A 19,652-nucleotide genomic window follows, 5' to 3' on the forward strand; every position below is an offset into this window, starting at 1 on the left:
CAGAGGTTAACTTCCGGCAGTCTTCTCCCACCTTCTGCCTGAGGAGGTGAGACTGGCGCAGCCTTTCCTCCGCGCTCCAGGCCCTCAAGCGCTGCTTCAGCTCCGCCCCCAGGCCTCGCTTGGCACTGTTTACTTTGACCACCGCCATTTCCTGGCAAGCACCGCCCCGGCCACGCCCATCACCCTCGCCCACAAGGGGTCCATAGGTCGGAGCTCCAGGAGCAGGACTCCAAATCCCCTGCCTCTGTAAACCTGCAGAGGTGCACAGGCCACTTAGGCATATGAGAGACTCCCGTCCTGTGGTAGCAGATAACAGCACGCTGAAGCATCCTTGACCCTTCATGCTTGATAGCTGGGGATTGTGCACGTGGCCCAGTATGCTTGCCCTCTCTCACAGACCACAAAAGGTCGCCATGCTTCTGCAGAGGGTCTAACAAAGGCTGTCAACTATACTGCAGGACTCAATATTCATCTAATTGTGGAGTACAGGGCTCGAGAAGCTTCAGAAGGGCAAAGCAAGCCAGACATGCATATACATCATACCGGTAGACTCTTGGTTCCTCCTGGTCAACGGATAAAATATTGTCCTTTACCACCAAGTGCCTTCCTCTCCTTTTCAGTCAGTTGGCTCCTTACTGATAGATTTTGGGGTCGCTTTTAGAACATATGGCACAAGCTCTTCCTGGAGATGGATGTTCCCTCTCTGGAGAGCTCAGGCCTCAGTCAGACTGTTGCTTATTATAGAAGTATTTAACGGCTGTTGCTGCTGTTGGAATCTGCTGTTCAGAGACAGATAATGCCTTTCTCTAACAGGACGTTTGACTGAGAATGGAGCAGAGAATAAAGTAAGTAGATTTGAGAAGCACTGACTCAGATTTATAACACCACCCCATGTTACCGTGAAGTACCCGAGGACTGATTTTTGAGAGTTAATTTTTCAGAGCTGCGGAGATAGTTTAGTCGGTAAAAAGACCAAGTACACCAGCACGAGAGAGCTGAGTTCGGATCTCTGGCACCGTGTTAAGGTTATGTAGTTCAGTTCCGTAAGATCTAAGTGCCTGTAGACAAAGCAAAGTGGAGGAGAGAGAATATAGATGAATAGAATCTTATCATGAACAGTAAAAAAACGCTGGTTTCACTTACATCTGGGATTGCGTCCTTATGCTTATAGACCATGTCAGTGTGACAATGTAATATCCATTCACCAATAGTTGAACATGAGTGTGGTGTATGAATCAGTTTTGACTGAAAACATGTGAGACATGGAGAATCCTGAGCCATCCTCAGACCTAGAGAGTCCAAATGGTTATCTTAACATTGTCCTCAGGTGATCCCTACCCATAATAATGTTTGAGAATCACCACCATAAATCAATGAATTCACCAACTATTAATTAGCAGGAATAAATAGAACTTAGCATGGATATAGCCCTGGGTTTTATCACCAGCACTACTACTACTACTACTACTACTACTACTACTAATAATAATAAATACGTGTACATGTTAAATTGTTGCTGTTAAATTCTGAAGGCAGAGCCTTTTTGGATACCCATGACAATTACATGTGGCTCCCTACACAGACACATCCCTTCATCAATAAATAGGTAGTCTAGCAGCATAACCCAGGGGTAAAGTATGTACAAGGCTTTTGATCACCAGGGCTGCAAAAATGATAGTTTAATAAAAGTATATGAGTTACATATGTACATTTTCTTCGAGGATATATTTGTACCTATAACTGCGTGTGATCTTAGTGTGTAAAGCTCTCTAGGGTCATAAATCTGCACATTCTATCACAGGTAATGATATATTTTGTAAAATGCAGTGTAGTGCCCATGCTGAGACACCCCCTCCAGATACCAGCCATAAAACAGGTGTAGTATAAAATGAAGCTTTTGGGAATGGAAAGAAAGGGTTGAGAAGGAGAGAGAGAGAGAGAGAGAGAGAGAGAGAGAGAGAGAGAGAGAGAGAGAGAGAGAGAGAGAGAAGAACGAGGAGGAGGAGGAGGAGGAGGAGGAGGAGGAGAGAAGAGAGAAGAGAGAAAAGAGAGCAAAGAGGAAAGAGAGGAAAGAGAGGAAAGAAAGAGAAGAAAGAGAGGAAAAAGAGAAGAAGCTGGCCAGGAATCATGGGGGTGTGGGGGGGGTGAAGGAGGGGGGAGACAGAGAGGCCAGAGGCAAGGTCCTCAGAGAGAAAGCAGAAAGGGTCAGAGGGAGCCCCTGGAGGCCAAACAGTCCTTTTATAGCAAGCCAGGCTCCTGATTTGAGACTCTGACTCAAAACAAAAGCAAAGAAATCTTGCATAAAATATCTTGACCTTGGTGGCACACACCTCTCCTCTCAGCACTCAGAAGACTGAGGCAGGAAGACTGTGCTGATAGGATCCTGCTGAGCTACACCGTGAGAAGTGTGTCTTGAAACACACAGTTTCAAGGTTTGAAGGTGAAATTCCCCCAACTACAGTCTCGTGTCTGAACATTTGGTCCCCTATCTGGTGGCACTGTTTCGGGGTGTTGTGGAACATTTCTAACAAGTGACTGACTCACTGTGGGCATCAGAGCTCAAAAGTCATTACTGGGTCTGACTCACCTCAGTAAGATTCTAATTAACTTCCTACCTGGTCTTCTTGCTTATTCCTTCCCACTTCTCCACTTTAAAGGTGGCAATAAAATAGAAGACCATGCTATTTAGGATATGGTGGCATTGCTATGTACAAAGCCTGGAGGCTCGACCTCCAGCACCACACAAACTGAATGTGGCAATAACATATCTGTAATCCTAGCCCTGATGATGTGGAGACAGAAAGACCAGAAGTTAAGTTCATTACTGACTTGCCGGTGTCTTCTTCCCTTCAGTGAGGAATCACCTCCAAGGTACTGTTCATAATTGAGATTCCTTGTAAAGATATACCTGGCCTTAGAAAGAGGGGATCTTTCTTCACAGGAGCTACCAGTAATCTCAAGGGAAACATAATGCAAGTGATCTAGACGAAAATAGAGGATTTATATATATTGCCATCAAATTTGATCTAAAAATGGGAACAGGGTCTTAACAAAAGATAGCTTTCTCTGTGTGTTTTTCTCTGTCTCTCTGTCTCTCTCTCTGTCTCTGTCTCTCTCTCTCTGACTCACACGAACAAATCGAGTTTAATAATGGCTTGATATTCCTTCATTTAGCTGCTTTTGTTCAAACCTCTCCAATTTCTTGCTATAGGAGCAGAAAGAACAGTGATCCCTTCTTGACTATTAGAAAGGCAGACTGATGACATATAACCTGATTGTTGACTATGACTTGACTTGGGGAAAATGAATTCTACTTTTTGCGTCTTGCCATGGGAGAAAATGTGGATTGGAGAGAGAAAGAAGGCAAGAGAAGGTCAGAGAGGACTATGACTTGAGGCCTTCCTTTTAGCCCCAACATTGCTTATCTGACTGTCCTATCCATGAACCCCAAATTAAAGGCCAAAGAGTAAAGATTCAGGAGAGGGCATCAATAAGAAACTGTAAAAAGCTAGGAAAAGGTAGGAAGAAGATTTTAGCCTCTGTAAGGTTTAGCTTAGTAACCCAGCCTTTTAGATAATGAGCACACCCTTATGGAAAAGTCTCTACCTCATGGTAGAGGTACAAAAAGGACCCTTCCAGGTCATCATCTGTCCTTCCTTCAATACCTGTCCCTTGTATTGAGTGACAGACTCAAAACTGAAATCATGAAACATGTACAGAAACAAATATTAGTAATTTATTCATTAAAGTTGAACCAAAATATCTGCAACTCTGGAAAGTCAAGTTTCATGTGTGTAAATGGAAATGCCAAGTGCTGATAACCATTCTCGTGGGAGTCAAGGTTCTCTCTGGTCAGTAGTGTTGCTTGAGGAGAAAGCATTTCCCAGATCTGTCTTGTCATCTGCAGAAAAGTCAGCCAGCCAGATTTGGGTTCAGACTTTTTGAAGAAGCCGTCTTCCTATGAGAACAAATTGAACATTTAAAAATCGGTGGGATAATCTCTCTGCTCTCACTACCTGTAATCATTACATTTTCAACATGTTCTCTACTCCAAGGCTACACTCCTTTAGAAACCTTTAGAAACACTGCCCAATAGAAATATAGTTTCAGCTACATATGCTAATTTTACTTCTTTTGTTTTGTAGCCACATATTGAGAAATATCTTATTCAATCTTCTTTTGCCGTAGAGACACCATGACCAAGGCAGCTCTTATGAAAGGAAGCAATTAATTGGGGGCTTGCTTTGGGTCTCAGAGGTTAGTCCATTATCATCATGGCATGATGCATGGTGGCACACAGGCTGCTAAGAGCCATATCCTGATCTGATCCATAGGCAGAAACAGAGACAGACAGACAGACACAGATTTTGGAATTGGCCTGGACTTTTGGGAAACCTTCAAGCCCACCCCTTCTGACACACTTCCTCCAACAAAGCCACATCTCTTAATCCTTCTAATCCTTTTGAATACTGCCACTCCCTGATATCTAAGCATTCAAATATGAGCCCATGGGGACCATTCTGATTCAAACCACCAGAAGAGAAAAAGAAAAAAGGTAATAATTTGAAAACAATATGAAACTGAACATATATTAAGTATTTGAATATTCTTTCAGTGTGTAGACAGTATGAAATCATGTTTGAGATGTTATATTCTGTTTTGCCTATCAGATATTCAAAGTCCAAAGAGTGGTATTTCTTCTTCACTCAAAGTAGCTTTGTTTCTGGTGCTCATTGGCTATAAGCTCTAGGGAAAGGAATTTTCTCTCTTTTTTTTTTTGTCTTTATCTTTAAATTGCTTTTCACTGAAAATATATTTATATTCATATTTATTTCTATAAACTGTATTTCCCTGAGAATTATAAAGACGCATAGTAAATCCAAAGTAAACCAATGTATTGAGACTTTAAAAATGTTAATTATTTCCACTATAATTACTTTTGAGACTACCCTTTTTCTTTTAACTAGGAAAACCGGAGCTGGTAGAAATAATTCAAGCCTTACAACACACACACACACACAAACACACACATATATATACCAATAAATTGTAGCACATTGTAAAAACATTTTTAGAACTTAAAATCTATAATTCTATGTTGGTTGGAAATTACTTCCACCTTATACTAATTCCTACTTTATCTAATGAGTACACTGAGGCTCAGGGAGGCAAAGTTACCTAAGTTAACAGAACTCATTGTGTGGTAGCATACTGTGATTTGGGTATTTGTGAGACAGACGGGGATTGCTGTAAGCAAGTCTTGACCACACAGTGAATTCTGAGCCAGCCTGGGATACAAAGCTAACTGTGCCACAAATTTAAAAAAGATAACATAATTCTTTGCCAGGATGGAGTCTGGGATGCAAATATTATACTCCTTTTTCATTCCCTATATTTGAAAACAAAAAGGAGAAAGACTACAAACACTTATTTATTTTTGTCGTTTTGAGACAGGATCATATGTAGCCCAGTCCATCCTAGAACTCACCAAGTAGCAAGAAATGACCTTCGACGTTTGAATCTTCTGTCTCTACCTCCTAGCTCTGGGATTACAGCCATGTCCCATTGTGCTGGATTCAGGCAGTGATAGACACTAGGACCTTGTGCATGGTAAGCAAGTACTCTCCCAACTGAGCTTTATCCCCAGACTGTTCTTGCACATTCTCTGCATCACCACCCTGATATTTTTTAGGTTTATCTAGCAAAAAAAAAATTGCTCTGCATCTTGTAAGCTCCCAGATTAAAAGATCCCCAAATATCTATACTGTAATGGGACTAATACAGAAACAGTGAATCAGATGCAGCTCCTTGAAAGTCAGAGGACTCTGGAAATCTCTGAAGATCTTGAAATTAATAGTTGTGGAATCATCAGCAAACCAGGAGAATCATCACCAGTCAGGGGAATTTCCCATGTGAATAATTGACCAAGAAAGTGTCTGCGTGCTGTGCTCAGGGTCAGCTGTGGCACACATGATGTCATGTCATGTCATGTTTCTCATTCTCCCGTTTCCTCTTCTCCTAACCTTACTTTCTCACAAATTTCCCACAGTCTCGGGTATTTAGACTTTTCTTGTTCCCTTTCCAGGAATATTCATATTCTTGTAGCCAATAGATAAAGTGGTAACCTCTAACATGATCTATTAACAGGACAGCTAATCATTGGGCATTTAATGTGCTAACTTGTTAAATATGTTCAACTTCTAAGGTAAAGGAAAAGAAAAAGCTAAATGAAGATAAAAATAGTTGAAATATATAACTATATGTACATAGGTAGATAGATAGATAGATAGATAGATAGATAGATAGATAGATAGATAGATAGATAGATGATAGATAATAAAAAGAACTGCAAGCCAGGAAAAAATGATTTATCAGGAAACAGTTTATTCATTCAAATGTAAAAAAAGTAATCAGGACTTAATAGTTGAAAGAGAATTTCACTGAAGCTTAAATCATTAAGTATATGGGGAAACCTTTTAAATTAAAAGCAAATAAGAGATTTTGTATTTTAATACATTGAGGTAAAAATATTGTTCAAATAGGTTTTTCTAAAACTATTTTCTTTAGCAATATTATTATATAAAAATACATATACAAATAAGGATTTATTGTTACAATAGTAATGTAGTAATAAGCAAGAAATGCCCAGGTCTGATTATTTCTTGGAATAGTGATAATTTGTTAAATTGGGCTCCTCTGGTTTAGAGAAAACATAAAGCATAAAATAATACACTAAGCTGCTGTGGTTTAACTCCCTTCGAAAGCTCATGTTGAGTCTTAATTGCTAGTTTGATAATATTGAGTTGGAATCTTTAAGAGATACTTTGGTCGTGGGAGTACCCCCTCCATAGCCAAATCAAGTCTATTAACTGAAGAATGATTTTGTTAGGAAAGGTGTGGTCAGCCCTGTATCTTTCCTCCCCCATCCCTTCCTTTTCTTCCTACCTCATTTCCTGGGTACTTCTCCCATATTTCAGCAAGAAGGCTCTTAACAGATGCAGCCCATCAATGCTGGTGCCCTTGGATGCCTGCAGTCGAAGACTCCCTAAATAATTTCTTTTTTTTTTCTCTTATAATTTACTGTGTGAGATATTATAGCCTTACAAAGCAGACTGGCACATAGTACACCAATAATCAAAAAAATTTAAAACCTCTGGATTTTTTGAAAGATATAAGCAGATATACAATCACTTCTCTAGAGATAATTCATTCTAGAGCTGTTTTTGGTGATCTGGGGCTAGAGGTCAATGGTGGAGCATGTGCTTAGCAGCCACAGGTCCTGACTACGGATACCGTTAGAAATACCTTTACTGAGATGGATGGTTAATCAGTCATCTGTACACCTCTGTATATTCACTCTGCCCATTCACTTTGTCACTAACTAACAACACTATTATTTAAAGCAAGAAGAAAGAAAATGGGAGGGGAGGGAGGGAAGGAAAAGGGAATAGGACCTCTTAGCTTAACTCTTACACTCTTAGTATTCTGCTTACTTGCAAGGGACCAATTTGCTATCTCCTACTTCTAAAAGGGATTTCTGTTTGTACCTAGGGTAGTTTTAAAAATTATATTTAAACTTCTTGGGACTTCCCATGTGGTCCCATACTTAACAATTCTATTTATACAGTCATGTAAGGAGCCGCCCTCACATTCGCCATTACAAGATGGCGCTGATGGCACTGGCACCCGTGTAATCAAACCATCTGTGCATGCGCCGGGGTAGTTTCCCACCCCATGTGCTCTGCCTTCCCCCTGACGACAACTCCGGCCGATGGGCTGCAGCCAATCAGGGAGCGACACGTCCGAGGCGGAGGACAGTCCTCCATAAAAGGGACGGGTTTCCGCCATTCGGGGAATCTCTCTCTCTCTCTCTCTCTCTCTCTCTCTCTCTCTCTGGCTCTCTTCTCCACTGGCTCCTGAAGGGGTAAGCAATAAAGCTTGTGCCGCAGAAGATTCCGGTTGCCCTGAGCGTGTTCTTACCAGGGGGAACAAAAGCGCGGGCAATACAGTCACAAACTACTTTGATGAGAAAGTATTCTAGTTCTTTTAGTACAGGTATTATTGTCTTCATTTTATTGAGTTTATACTATATTATTACATCATGCTATATTATGTTATACACATTACATAGGAAGTCTTAATTTGGAGTACTTCCTAGATAATTTTCCTTAGGATATGCCTCTAATAAGTAGGAAAATTCAGAGTTCAAGTCTCAGATTTCTATGTCAGTTCTTGAGAGCAATAACTATGTGCCAGGTACTTTCTGTACAATGGGGCCTATGCTGAGCAGGAAGGATACAGTGTTGTGTATAAAAGTGTAGCCCCTCACCTCTGTGGAGCTAATGACCAAGAACTCTTCTTTATTCCATAAAAGACACAGAAAAAGTGTTTCATTGAAGAGTATGGAAGTAGGAAAGACACTTGAATCAAACTAAAGGGTGAGACCCTGAGTTTCATCTTAGATGCATTCTTAGTTTTTGTGATAGGTCTTACCCACACTTGGTCTTGAAATGACCCTGTGCTCAGGCAATGTTCCTCTAGTCTTTCCCTTTGAGTAGCTGAGACTACAGACACCCAGCTATTAAAATATTTCCCAGTAGCTTTAAGAACTCTCTTTTCCTCTCAAATGCTGACAATAGGGGAAAATCATATTAAACTTCTACCAGACATTATGAGTTCAACCATGCACTTCAAACTGGTAGAGGAGACTGGAGAGAATAATAGTAAATATAGAAGATTAAGAAAAACAGAGATGACAGGTTGAAACTGAAGGGACTATGTAAGACAAGGAAAGAACAGAGGAGGAGGAGAGGGAAGAAGAAGAAGGACTGGAAAAATGAAGAGAGGGATGGAAGGAGTGAGATTATCCATCCCATTACAGATAATAATCTCATGTTTTTTCCCTTAGTGCAGCTGAGGTCTATGCTGACTAATTTCTAACTCAAGTGGACCACACAAGTTTTGGAGTCTAAATGTACTTACATTTGCTAAGTGCGAGTTAGGCAGCATTAGTATTAGTGTTAGTATTAATGTTAGCATTTATTAGTAATAACAATAGTATTAAAGTTGTACTGAGTGCTCATTTGTAGGAATTGCTCTGGATCCTTTGTGTGTGAGTAACATATGTGATCCTTGTGCCAACCCTAGTAGATAGGCTTCAGTATGGCTTATTTTTACTGAGGAGGAAACAAAGTATAGAGAAGTTACCAAAGTTGTTTCATTCACATGGATAAAAGCACTGAACCCTGAAATGAAGCCAGCCCGGTTTTAATTGGAGTTAGTGCTCTTCATATCTGTGCTGTGCTCCTGTACCACATCTGGCTCTGAAATTCTCATAGTATTTCCTTGCATGGTTCCAATGTAATGCAACCAGAGGTTGTATGTTTTTTTTAATTTTTTTTATCAGTTTGGTAGTTTCCCTTTTAGAAAAGGAAGAAGGAAAACATGTAAAGTATCCATTTCCCCTTCCTACTGGACCCCCTGACCATTGACATAGACATGGGGCTGTATGTTTTCTTCAAAATGAGCCATTCAAAGTAAACTAAATCATCAGAGCAGATTTGCCAGTGGCACTGTGAAAAAAAAGAAAAGTTACCATTTTGCCATGCCTGTGTCTAGGGGCTCACCAGATAGCACTGTTTACCATTAGCAGAGTACATGATTTCTTTTAGCTGGAATACAATATTGAGATTGCTTTAAAATGATCTCAAACAATTCTTCTATCATGTTGACAACATAATCTCCCAGCTGTAAAAGGGAAGATTTGACAACCTGCATAGGAGCTATGTACAAGGTGTGTGTATGTGTGTGTGTGTGTGTGTGTGACAGAGAGAGAGAGAGAGAGAGAGAGAGAGAGAGAGAGATGGAGGGAGAGAGGGGGGGTCTTTCATACTTCTAGTAAGGTAGAGTTTCCCTACTATATATATATATATATATATATATATATATATATATATATATATATGCTAATATCTCTGCTACTCCCAGATAATGAATACATATGAAAAGAAAAGTATGGCATCTGACTTTCTAAGTTCAAGTTATTCCACTACACATAATGATTTCAGTTGCATCTATTTCCATAACAAATGTCATAATTCCACTTCTTATTTACAGGTTCATAACATTCTGGCTATGTATCATGTTTACTTTATCCATTTTATTGTTGATGGAGATCTAGGCTAGATCTTTTTTAGTCAAGTATAAGTATTGTAACAATAAACATGACATGTAGGTATTTCTGTGCTATGTTGACTTAACTTCCTTCAAATATATATGTAAGAGTTACATAGGAGGTTGATATGGTCTTGCTAATTGATTTCTGAGGAGTCTCCATACTTATTTCCATAGTGGCTGCACGGGTTTGCTTTCCTGCCAGCAATGAATAAGGGTTCCCCACATCCTCTCTTGTATTTGTTCTCCTTTGGTTTTTTGATCATAGCCATTCTGACAAGGATGAAATGGAATTCCAAAACTGTTTTTGTGTCTCCCTGATGATACTGAACACTTTCCCAATTACTCATTATCCTGTTGTATTTCTTCACTGGGAATGGCCCATTCAGCTTGCTGTCCCATTTACTTATTGGAGTGCTCTGTTTTTTATGTGTTTCATTTTTTCAGGTCCTTATATATCCTAGATATTAATGACCTGTCTTATAGGAGGGATTTCTCATTCAGTAGATGTCTCTTGATTTTTTCAATTCATGCAATCTCTCATTTGTCAATTTTTAGAACTATTTCTTGTTGTATTAGAGTCTGTTTCTGAAAATGCTTGCCTGTGCCTTTATCTTCAAGTGCTTTACTTAGATTTTCTTCTAACAATTGCAAAGTTCCTGGTCAAAGACTTCAATGTCTTTAGTTGATTTGAATTGATTCTTGTGGAGGGTGAGAAATAGAAATCTAGTTGTGTTCTTTTATATGTAAATCATTTCCCCAGAACTATTTGTAAAAGAGACTGTTTTGTCTCCAATTTATATTTTGGACAGCTTTTTCCAAAACAAGATGACTGTAACTAAATGGCTTTATTTCTGAGTCATCTATTCTAGCCTAACAGGCTTTGTTACAGTACCATCCTGTATTGTTTTGTTTTGTTTTGTTTTTACAATAACTATGTAATACAATTTGAGTTGGAATATGTGTCACATCCCACACTGTTGTCTCTACTAAGGACTGCATAAGTTATTAAGAGCATTGTGCTTCCATATGAGGCTTAAGATTTCCTTTTCTTACCATAAAAAAATTCCTTTCCTTATACCCATGGGAAGAGATACAGAGACAAATTGTGAGCAGACACTAAAGGAAAGGCCATCCAGAGACTGCCCCACCTGGAGATTCATCTCACATCCAGTCACCAAACCCAGACAATATTGTGGATGCTAATAAGTGCTTGCTGACAGGAGCTGTGTCCTGAGAGGCTCTGCCAGTACCTGACAAATACAGAGGTAGATGCTCTCAGCCAACCAGTAGACTGAGCACAGTGTCCCCAATGGAGGAGCTAGAGAAAGGACCCATAGAGCTGAAGGGGTTTGCAGCCCCATAGGAGGAACAACAATATGAACCAACCAGTCCCCCGCAGAGATCCCAGGAACTAAACCACCAACCAAAGAGTACACATGGAGGGACCCATGGCTCCAGCCACATATGTAGCAGAGGATAGCCTAGTCGGTCTTCAATGGGAGGAGAGGCCCTTGGTCCTGTGTGCTCTGTGCCTCAGTAAGGGACTGCCAGGTCCAGGAAGCAGGAGTGGGTGGGTTGGTGAACAAGACCAGGAAAGGTGATAACATTTGACATTTAAACAAAGAAATTATCTAATAAATACACAAACAAGATTTTAAAAACCTCTAATCAGGTCATATAGCGATGTAGATTTCCTTTTCTTGTTCTGTGAGGAATGTCATTGCCATTTTGATGAGGATTACTTTAAATATGTAGATTGCTTTCAGTTACATAGCAATATACACAATATTCTGCCTATTTATGTATAAGAGGTAGTTCTATCTTCTCGTGTATTCCTCAATTTCTTTTATCAGTTTCTTACATTTTCATTGTAGAGATCTTTTACCTCCATGGGTAAGCTCATTCACAACAATTTTTTAAACAATTTTTTATTAGATATTTTCTTCATTTACATTTCAAATTCTATCCCAAAAGTCCCCTATACACTCCCCCCACCCTGCTCCCCGCTCCTGCTACCAACTTCAGTTCCTTGGGTACTTTCTCTAGCTCCTCCATTGGGGGCCCTGGGTTCCATCCAGTAGATGACTGTGAGAATCCACTTTTGTATTTGACAGGCACTGGCATAGCCTCACAAGAGACAGCTGTAACAGGGTCTGGTCAGCAAATTCTTGCTTGTATATGCAATAGTGTTAGTGTCTGCTAACATTATTATGGTATGGATCTCTGGGTGAGGCAGTCTATGGATGATCCTTCCTTCTGTCTCAGCTCCAAACTTTATTCACAACAATTTAAAAACTCTATAATGAGTGGGATTTCCCCCAACTTTGTTTCCACTGAGTTTACAACTGATATAGAGAAAAGATGCTTTTTTGTCTGGTGATTTTTATATCCTGCTACTCTGCTGAGAATGTTTGTACTTAGCTGGTGGAATCCTTGAATCTAGTAATCTGCCTTTTTTTCCTTCCTATTTGTATCCCCTTTAATTCTCAGAGTCCTTCCAGTAAATTCTTTTGTCACTGCTGAATAACCACATCAAATCAAATATAACAGATTCATATTGGGTGCTATTGGAGGAATAAGCTTTGGCTCCACTGAGGAAAGTCCTGAAAGATGGAACAACAGTGAAGAAACCACTGCTCCTTGTGGAACATCGCGATGAGAGGTGCAACATGCTGGCTAAGTTGACAGTGTTTTCTCCATCCAATCCCCCTGCTCTCTTCTGTTGGTGGATAAACCAAACTGCACCTTGAATTGCAATTCTGTATGGCCTGGGTATTACTTCCCTTAGAATTCCTTCTTTTTTTTTAAATATTTTTATTACATATTTTCCTCAATTACATTTCCAATGCTATCCCAAAAGTCCCCCATAGCGCCCCCCACTTCCCTACCCACCCATTCCCATTCTTTTGGCCCTGGCATTCCCCTATATTGGGGCATATAAAGTTTGCAAGTCCAATGGGCCTCTCTTTCCATTGATGGCCGACTAGGCCATCTTTCGATACATATGCAGCTAGAGACAAGAGCTCCGGGGTTCTGGTTAGTACATCATGTTGTTCCAACAATAGGGTTGCAGATCCCTTTAGCTCCTTGGGTACTTTCTCTAGCTTCTCCATTGGGAGCCCTGTGATACATCCAATAGCTGACTGTGAACATCCACTCCTGTGTTTGCTAGGCCCCGGCATCGTCTCACAAGAGACAGCTATATTTGGGTCCTTTCAGCAAAATCTTGCTAGTGTATGCAATGGTGTCAGCGTTTAGAAGCTGATTATGGGATGGATCCCTGGATACGGCAGTCTCTAAATGGTCCATCCTTTCATCACAGCTACGAACTTTGTCTCTGTAACTCCTTCCCTGGGTGTTTTGTTCCCAATTCTAAGAAGGGGCACAGTGTCCACACTTTGGTCTTCATTCTTCTTGAGTTTCATGCGTTTAGCAAATTGTATCTTATATCTTGGGTATCCTAAGTTTTGGGCTAATATCCACTTATCAGTGAATACATATTGTGTGAGTTCTTTTGTGATTGTGTTACTTTACTCAAGATGATGCCCTCCAGGTCCATCCATTTGGCTAGGAATTTCATAAATTCATTCTTTTTAATAGCTGAGTAGTACTCCATTGTGTAAATGTACCATAATTTCTGTATCCATTCCTCTGTTGAGGGACATCTGGGTTCTTTCCAGCTTCTGGCTATTATAAATAGGGCTGCTATGAACATAGTGGAGCATGTGTCCTTTTTACCGGTTGGGACATCTTCTGGATATATGCCCAGGAGAGGTATTGCTGGATCCTCCGGTAGTACTATGTCCAATTTTATGAGGAACCGCCAGACTCATTTCCAGAGTGGTTGTACAAGCTTGCAATCCCACCAACAATGGAGGAGTGTTCCTCTTTCTCCACATCCTCGCCAGCATCTGCTGTCACCTGAATTTTTGATCTTAGCCATTCTGACTGGTGTGAGGTGGAATCTCAGGGTTGTTTTGATTTGCATTTCCCTGATGATTAAGGATGTTGAACATTTTTTCAGGTGTTTCTCTGCCATTCAGTATTCCTCAGGTGAGAATTCTTTGTTCAGTTCTGAGCCCCATTTTTAATGGGGTTATTTGACTTTCTGGAGTCCACCTTCTTGAGTTCTTTATATATATTGGATATTAGTCCCTTATCTGATTTAGGATAGGTGAGGATCCTTTCCTAATCTGTTGGTGGTTTTTTTGTCTTATTGATGGTGTCTTTAGCCTTGCAGAAGCTTTGTAGTTTCATGAGGTCCCACTTGTCAATTCTCGGTCTTACAGCACAAGCCATTACTGTTCTATTCAGGAATTTTTCCCCTGTGCCCATATCTTCAAGGCTTTTCCCCACTTTCTCCTCTATAAGTTTCAGTGTCTCTGGTTTTATGTGAAGTTCCTTGATCCACTTAGACTTGACCTTAGTACAAGGAGATAGGAATGGATCAATTCGCATTCTTCTACATGTTAACAACCAGTTGTGCCAGCACCATTTGTTGAAAATGCTGTCTTTCTTCCACTGGATGTTTTTAGCTCCCTTGTCGAAGATCAAGTGACCGTAGGTGTGTGGGTTCATTTCTGGGTCTTCAATTCTATTCCATTGGTCTATTTGTCTGTCACTATACCAGTACCATGCAGTTTTTATCACAATTGCTCTGTAGTAGAGCTTTAGGTCCGGCATGGTGATTCCACCAGAGGTTCTTTTATCCTTGAGAAGAGTTTTTGCTATCCTAGGTTTTTTGTTATTCCAGATGAATTTGCAGATTGCACTTTCTAATTCGTTGAAGAATTGATTTGGAATTTTGATGGGGATTGCATTGAATCTGTAGATTGCTTTTGGCAAGATAGCCATTTTTACAATGTTGATCCTGCCAATCCATGAGCATGGGAGATCTTTCCATCTTCTGAGATCTTCTATAATTTCTTTCTTCAGAGACTTGAAGTTTTTATTATACAGATCTTTCACTTCCTTAGTTAGAGTCATGCCAAGATATTTTATATTATTTGTGACTATTGAAAAGGGTGTTGTTTCCCTAATTTCTTTCTCAGCCTGTTTATTCTTTGTGTAGAGAAAGGCCATTGATTTGTTTGAGTTAATTTTATATCCAGCTACTTCACCGAAGCTGTTTATCAGGCTTAGGAGTTCTCTGGTGGAATTTTTAGGGTCACTTATATATACTATCATATCATCTGCAAAAAGTGATATTTTGACTTCATCTTTTCCAATTTGTATCCCTTTGATCTCCTTTTGTTGTCGAATTGCTCTGGCTAGGACTTCAAGTACAATGTTGAATAGGTATGGAGAAAGTGGACAGCCTTGTCTAGTCCCTGATTTTAGAGGGATTGCTTCAAGCTTCTGACCATTTACTTTGATGTTGGCTACTGGTTTGCTGTAGATTGCTTTTATCATGTTTAGGTATGGGCCTTGAATTCCTGATCTTTCCAAGACTTTTATCATGAATGGGTGTTGGATCTTGTCAAATGCTATTTCCGCATCTAACGAGATGACCATGTGGTTTTTGTCTTTGAGTTTGTTTATATACTGGATTACGTTGATGGATTTTCATATATTGAACCTTCCCTGCATCCCTGGGATGAAACCTACTTGGTCGGGATGGATGATTGTTTTGATGTGTTCTTGGATTCGGTTAGCAAGAACTTTATTGAGGATTTTTGCATCAATATTCATAAGGGATATTGGTCTGAAGTTTTCTATCTTTGTTGGGTCTTTTTGTGGTTTAGGTATCAGAGTAATTGCGGCTTCATAGAAGGAGTTGTGTAGAGTACCTTCTGTTTCTATTTTGTGGAATAGTTTGTGAAGAACTGGGATTAGATCTTCTTTGAAGGTCTGATAGAACTCTGCACTAAACCCATCTGGTCCTGGGCTTTTTTTAGTTGGGAGACTATTAATGACTGCTTCTATTTCTTTGGGGGATATAGGGCTGTTTAGATCATTAACCTGATCTTGATTCAACTTTGGTACCTGGTATCTGTCTAGGAACTTCTCCATTTCATCCAGGTTCTCCAGTTTTGTTGAGTATAGCCTTTGGTAGAAGGATCTGATGGTGTTTTGGATGTCTTCAGGATCTGTTGTTATGTCTCCTTTTTCATTTCTGATTTTGTTAATTAAGATGCTTTCCCTGTGCCCTCTAGTGAGTCTGGCTAAGGGTTTATCTATCTTGTTGATTTTCTCAAAGAACCAGCTCCTTAATTGGTTGATTCTTTGAATAGTTTTTCTTGTTTCCACTTGGTTGATTTCACCCCTGAGTTTGAATATTTCCTGCCGTCTACTCCTCTTGGGTGAATTTGCTTCCTTTTGTTCTAGTGCTTTTAGGTGTGTTGTCAAGCTGCTAATGTGTGTTCTCTCTAGTTTCCTTTTGGAGGCACTCAGAGCTATGAGTTTTCCTCTTAAAAATGCTTTCATTGCATCCCATAAGGTTGGGTATGTTGTGGCTTCATTTTCATTGAACTCTAAAAAGTCCTTAATTTCTTTCTTTATTCCTTCCTTGACCAAGGTATCATTGAGAAGAGTGTTGTTCAGTTTCCACGTGAAGGTTGGCTTTCTATTATTTATTTTGTTATTGAAGATCAGCTTTAATCCATGGTGATCTGATAGGATGCATGGGACAATTTCAATATTTTTGTATCTGTTGAGGCCTGTTTTGTGACCAATTATGTGGTCAATTTTGGAGAAGGTGCCATGAGGTGCTGAGAAGAAGGTATATCCTTTTGTTTTAGGATAGAATGTTCTGTAGATATCTGCCAGATCCATTTGATTCATAATTTCTCTTAGTTTCTCTGTGTCCCTGTTTAGTTTCTGTTTCCATGATCTGTCCATTGGTGAAAGTGGTGTGTTGAAGTCTCCCACTATTATTGTATGAGGTGCAATGTGTGCTTTGAGATTTACTAAAGTTTCTTTAATGAATGAGGCTGCCTTTGTATTTGGAGCATAGATATTCAGGATTGATAGTTCCTCTTGGAGGATTTTACCTTTGATGAGTATGAAGTGTCCCTCCCTGTCTTTTTTAATGACTTTGGGTTGGAAGTCAATCTTATCAGATATTAGAATGGCTACTCCAGCTTGTTTCTTCATACCATTTGCTTGGAAATTTGTTTTCCAGCCTTTCATTCTGAGGTAGTGTCTATCTTTTTCTCTGAGATGAGTTTCCTGTAAGCAGCAAAATGTTGGGTCTTGTTTGTGTAGCCAGTTTGTTAGTCTATGTCTTTTTATCGGGGAGTTGAGTCCATTGATATTAAGAGATATTAAGGAAAAGTAATTGTTGTTTCCTGTTATTTTTGTTGTTAAAGTTGGCATTCTGTTCTTGTGGCTGTCTTCTTTTAGGTTTGTTGAGGGATTACCTTCTTTTTGTTTCTAGGGCGTGGTTCCTGTCCTTGTATTGGTTTTTTTTCTGTTATTATCCTTTGAAGGGCTGGATTCGTGGAGAGATAATGTGTGAATTTGGTTTTGTCGTGGAATACTTTGGTTTCTCCATCTATGTTAATTGAGAGTTTGGCTGGGTATAGTAGCCTGGGCTGGAATTTGTGTTCTTTTAGTGTCTGTATAACATCCGTCCAGGATCTTCTGGCTTTCATAGTCTCTGGTGAAAAATCTGGTGTATTTCTGATAGGCTTGCCTTTATATGTTACTTGGCCTTTTTCTCTTACTGCTTTTAGTATTCTATCTTTATTTAGAGCATTTGTTGTTCTGATTATTATGTGTCGGGAGGTATTTCTTTTCTGGTCCAGTCTATTTGGAGTTCTGTAGGCTTCTTGTATGTTCATGGGCATCTCTTTCTTTAGATTTGGGAAGTTTTCTTCTATAATTTTGTTGAAGATGTTTGCTGGTCCTTTGAGTTGAAAATCTTCATTCTCATCCACTCCTATTATCCGTAGGTTTGGTCTTCTCATTGTGTCCTGTATTTCTTGGATGTTTTGAGTTAGGATCTTTTTGCATTTTACATTTTCCTTGATTGTTGTGCCGATGTTCTCTATGGAATCTTCTGCACCTGAGATTCTCTCTTCCATCTCTTGTATTCTGTTGCTGATGCTGGTATCTATGGTTCCAGATTTCTTTCCTAGGGTTTCTATCTCCAGTGTTGCCTCATTTTGGGTTTTCTTTATTGTGTCTACTTCCCTTTTTAGGTCTAGTATGGTTTTGTTCATTTCCATCATCTGTTTGGATGTGTTTTCCTGTTTTTCTTTAAGGACTTCTACCTGTTTGATTGTGTTATCCTGTTTTTCTTTAAGGACTTCTACCTGTTTGATTGTGTTATCCTGTTTTTCTTTAAGGACTTGTAACTCTTTAGCCATGTTCTCCTGTAATTCTTTAAGTGAGTTATTAAAGTCCTTCTTGATGTCCTCTACCATCATCATGAGATATGCTTTTAAATCCGTGTCTAGCTTTTCCGGTGTGTTGGGGTGCCCTGGACTGGGCGAAGTGGGGGTGCTGGGTTTTGATGATGGTGAGTGGTCTTGGTTTCTGTTAGTAAGATTATTACGTTTACCTTTCGCCATCTGGTAATCTCTGGGGTTAGTTGTTATCGTTGTCACTGTTTAAAGATTGGAGCAGAAGCTGTGTTCCACTCACCAGCAGTCTCAAAATCCTGCGGCAGGGGTCGTGGGAAGCTGGCGGTACCCCGGTGCTGGTCCAGCCGGAAGAGGCCTGTGGTCCTACTCAGGCCGTTTTTCTGCTTCCCTAACTAATGCAGTCTCTGGTCCCGCGTGCAATTGGATTGGAGCAGAAGCTGTTTTCCACTCACCAGAAGTTAGAATTCCTTCTTATTCCTCACAACATAAGACAAAAAAATCCTTTCTTTTTAAGCCTCACTGCTGAGACGTCTTCATTAGCAAAATATTTCATAATTCATCTAATGTTTAAAAAAGAAATAATCCCCCCTTGATTTGTACCCACCTGTAGATTCACCACAGTCTAATACTTGTCCCAAGAATTTACTATATTATTAAATCCTTATGCTCCCATTTCCTTTACATTCTCCTTTAAATTCAGTCTGAAGGTTTCATATCCACCTATTTCTAAAATTCTGCTCAGGAAGATGTGGCTGGTCAAGAGAGAAATGAGAGGCAAAAAGGAAAGTTGATAACTTCTATCTGTGGAGATGAAACACTCATCCAAAGCTTGGGCTTGTAAAAATGAGATGGAGAGTGAAGTCTCAGAAAATAGCATACCCCTCTGGCTAGAATAAGGGCCTCAGCCATTTCTTTATCCCTGCCATGATATTCCAGAGAAAATTCCAATTTATAGGGAACCATTATTTTAATGGGATAGAATAAGGATAGAAATGTCCCCTCAGTGGGAGGCTTGGCTAAGTGTTTAGGACTTCTGCTTTAGGACTTTCTTCAAAGGGAAGAAAATAAGTAGTTTTATTGAGAATACTTTTACTCTTGTCAGTACAGTTATCCATAAAACCTTTGGGAGGCATTAATCTATCTAGTCAAGGGTAACTTCCAAAGGAA

General features: G+C 39.7%; 1 protein-coding gene across 3 annotated transcripts in view; it reads left to right on the forward strand.

Moving 5' to 3' along the window:
* The first annotated feature begins 30 nt into the window (after nucleotides 1-30).
* Nucleotides 31-19,652, forward strand: part of LOC147002154 (uncharacterized) — an 85,077-nt gene continuing 65,455 nt past the window's right edge. Inside the window, exons 1-2 of one of the 3 annotated variants that reach the window (XM_085828143.1) lie at nucleotides 31-845; nucleotides 5,455-5,610. Coding sequence is in view for 1 of the 3 variants with exons in the window: in XM_085828141.1 (XP_085684267.1) it covers nucleotides 12,832-12,838 (7 nt within the window). In the remaining 2 variants the exon portion in view is untranslated. Of the gene's footprint in view, nucleotides 846-5,454; nucleotides 5,611-12,757; nucleotides 12,839-19,652 lie in introns of those variants that run through there. The other 2 variants (XM_085828142.1, XM_085828141.1) reach the window with 2 other exon arrangements.

This window comes from Mus caroli, unplaced genomic scaffold (genome assembly GCF_978045245.1).
Source record: "Mus caroli unplaced genomic scaffold, Mus_caroli_1 scaffold_11, whole genome shotgun sequence".
Lineage (NCBI taxonomy): Eukaryota > Metazoa > Chordata > Mammalia > Rodentia > Muridae > Mus > Mus caroli.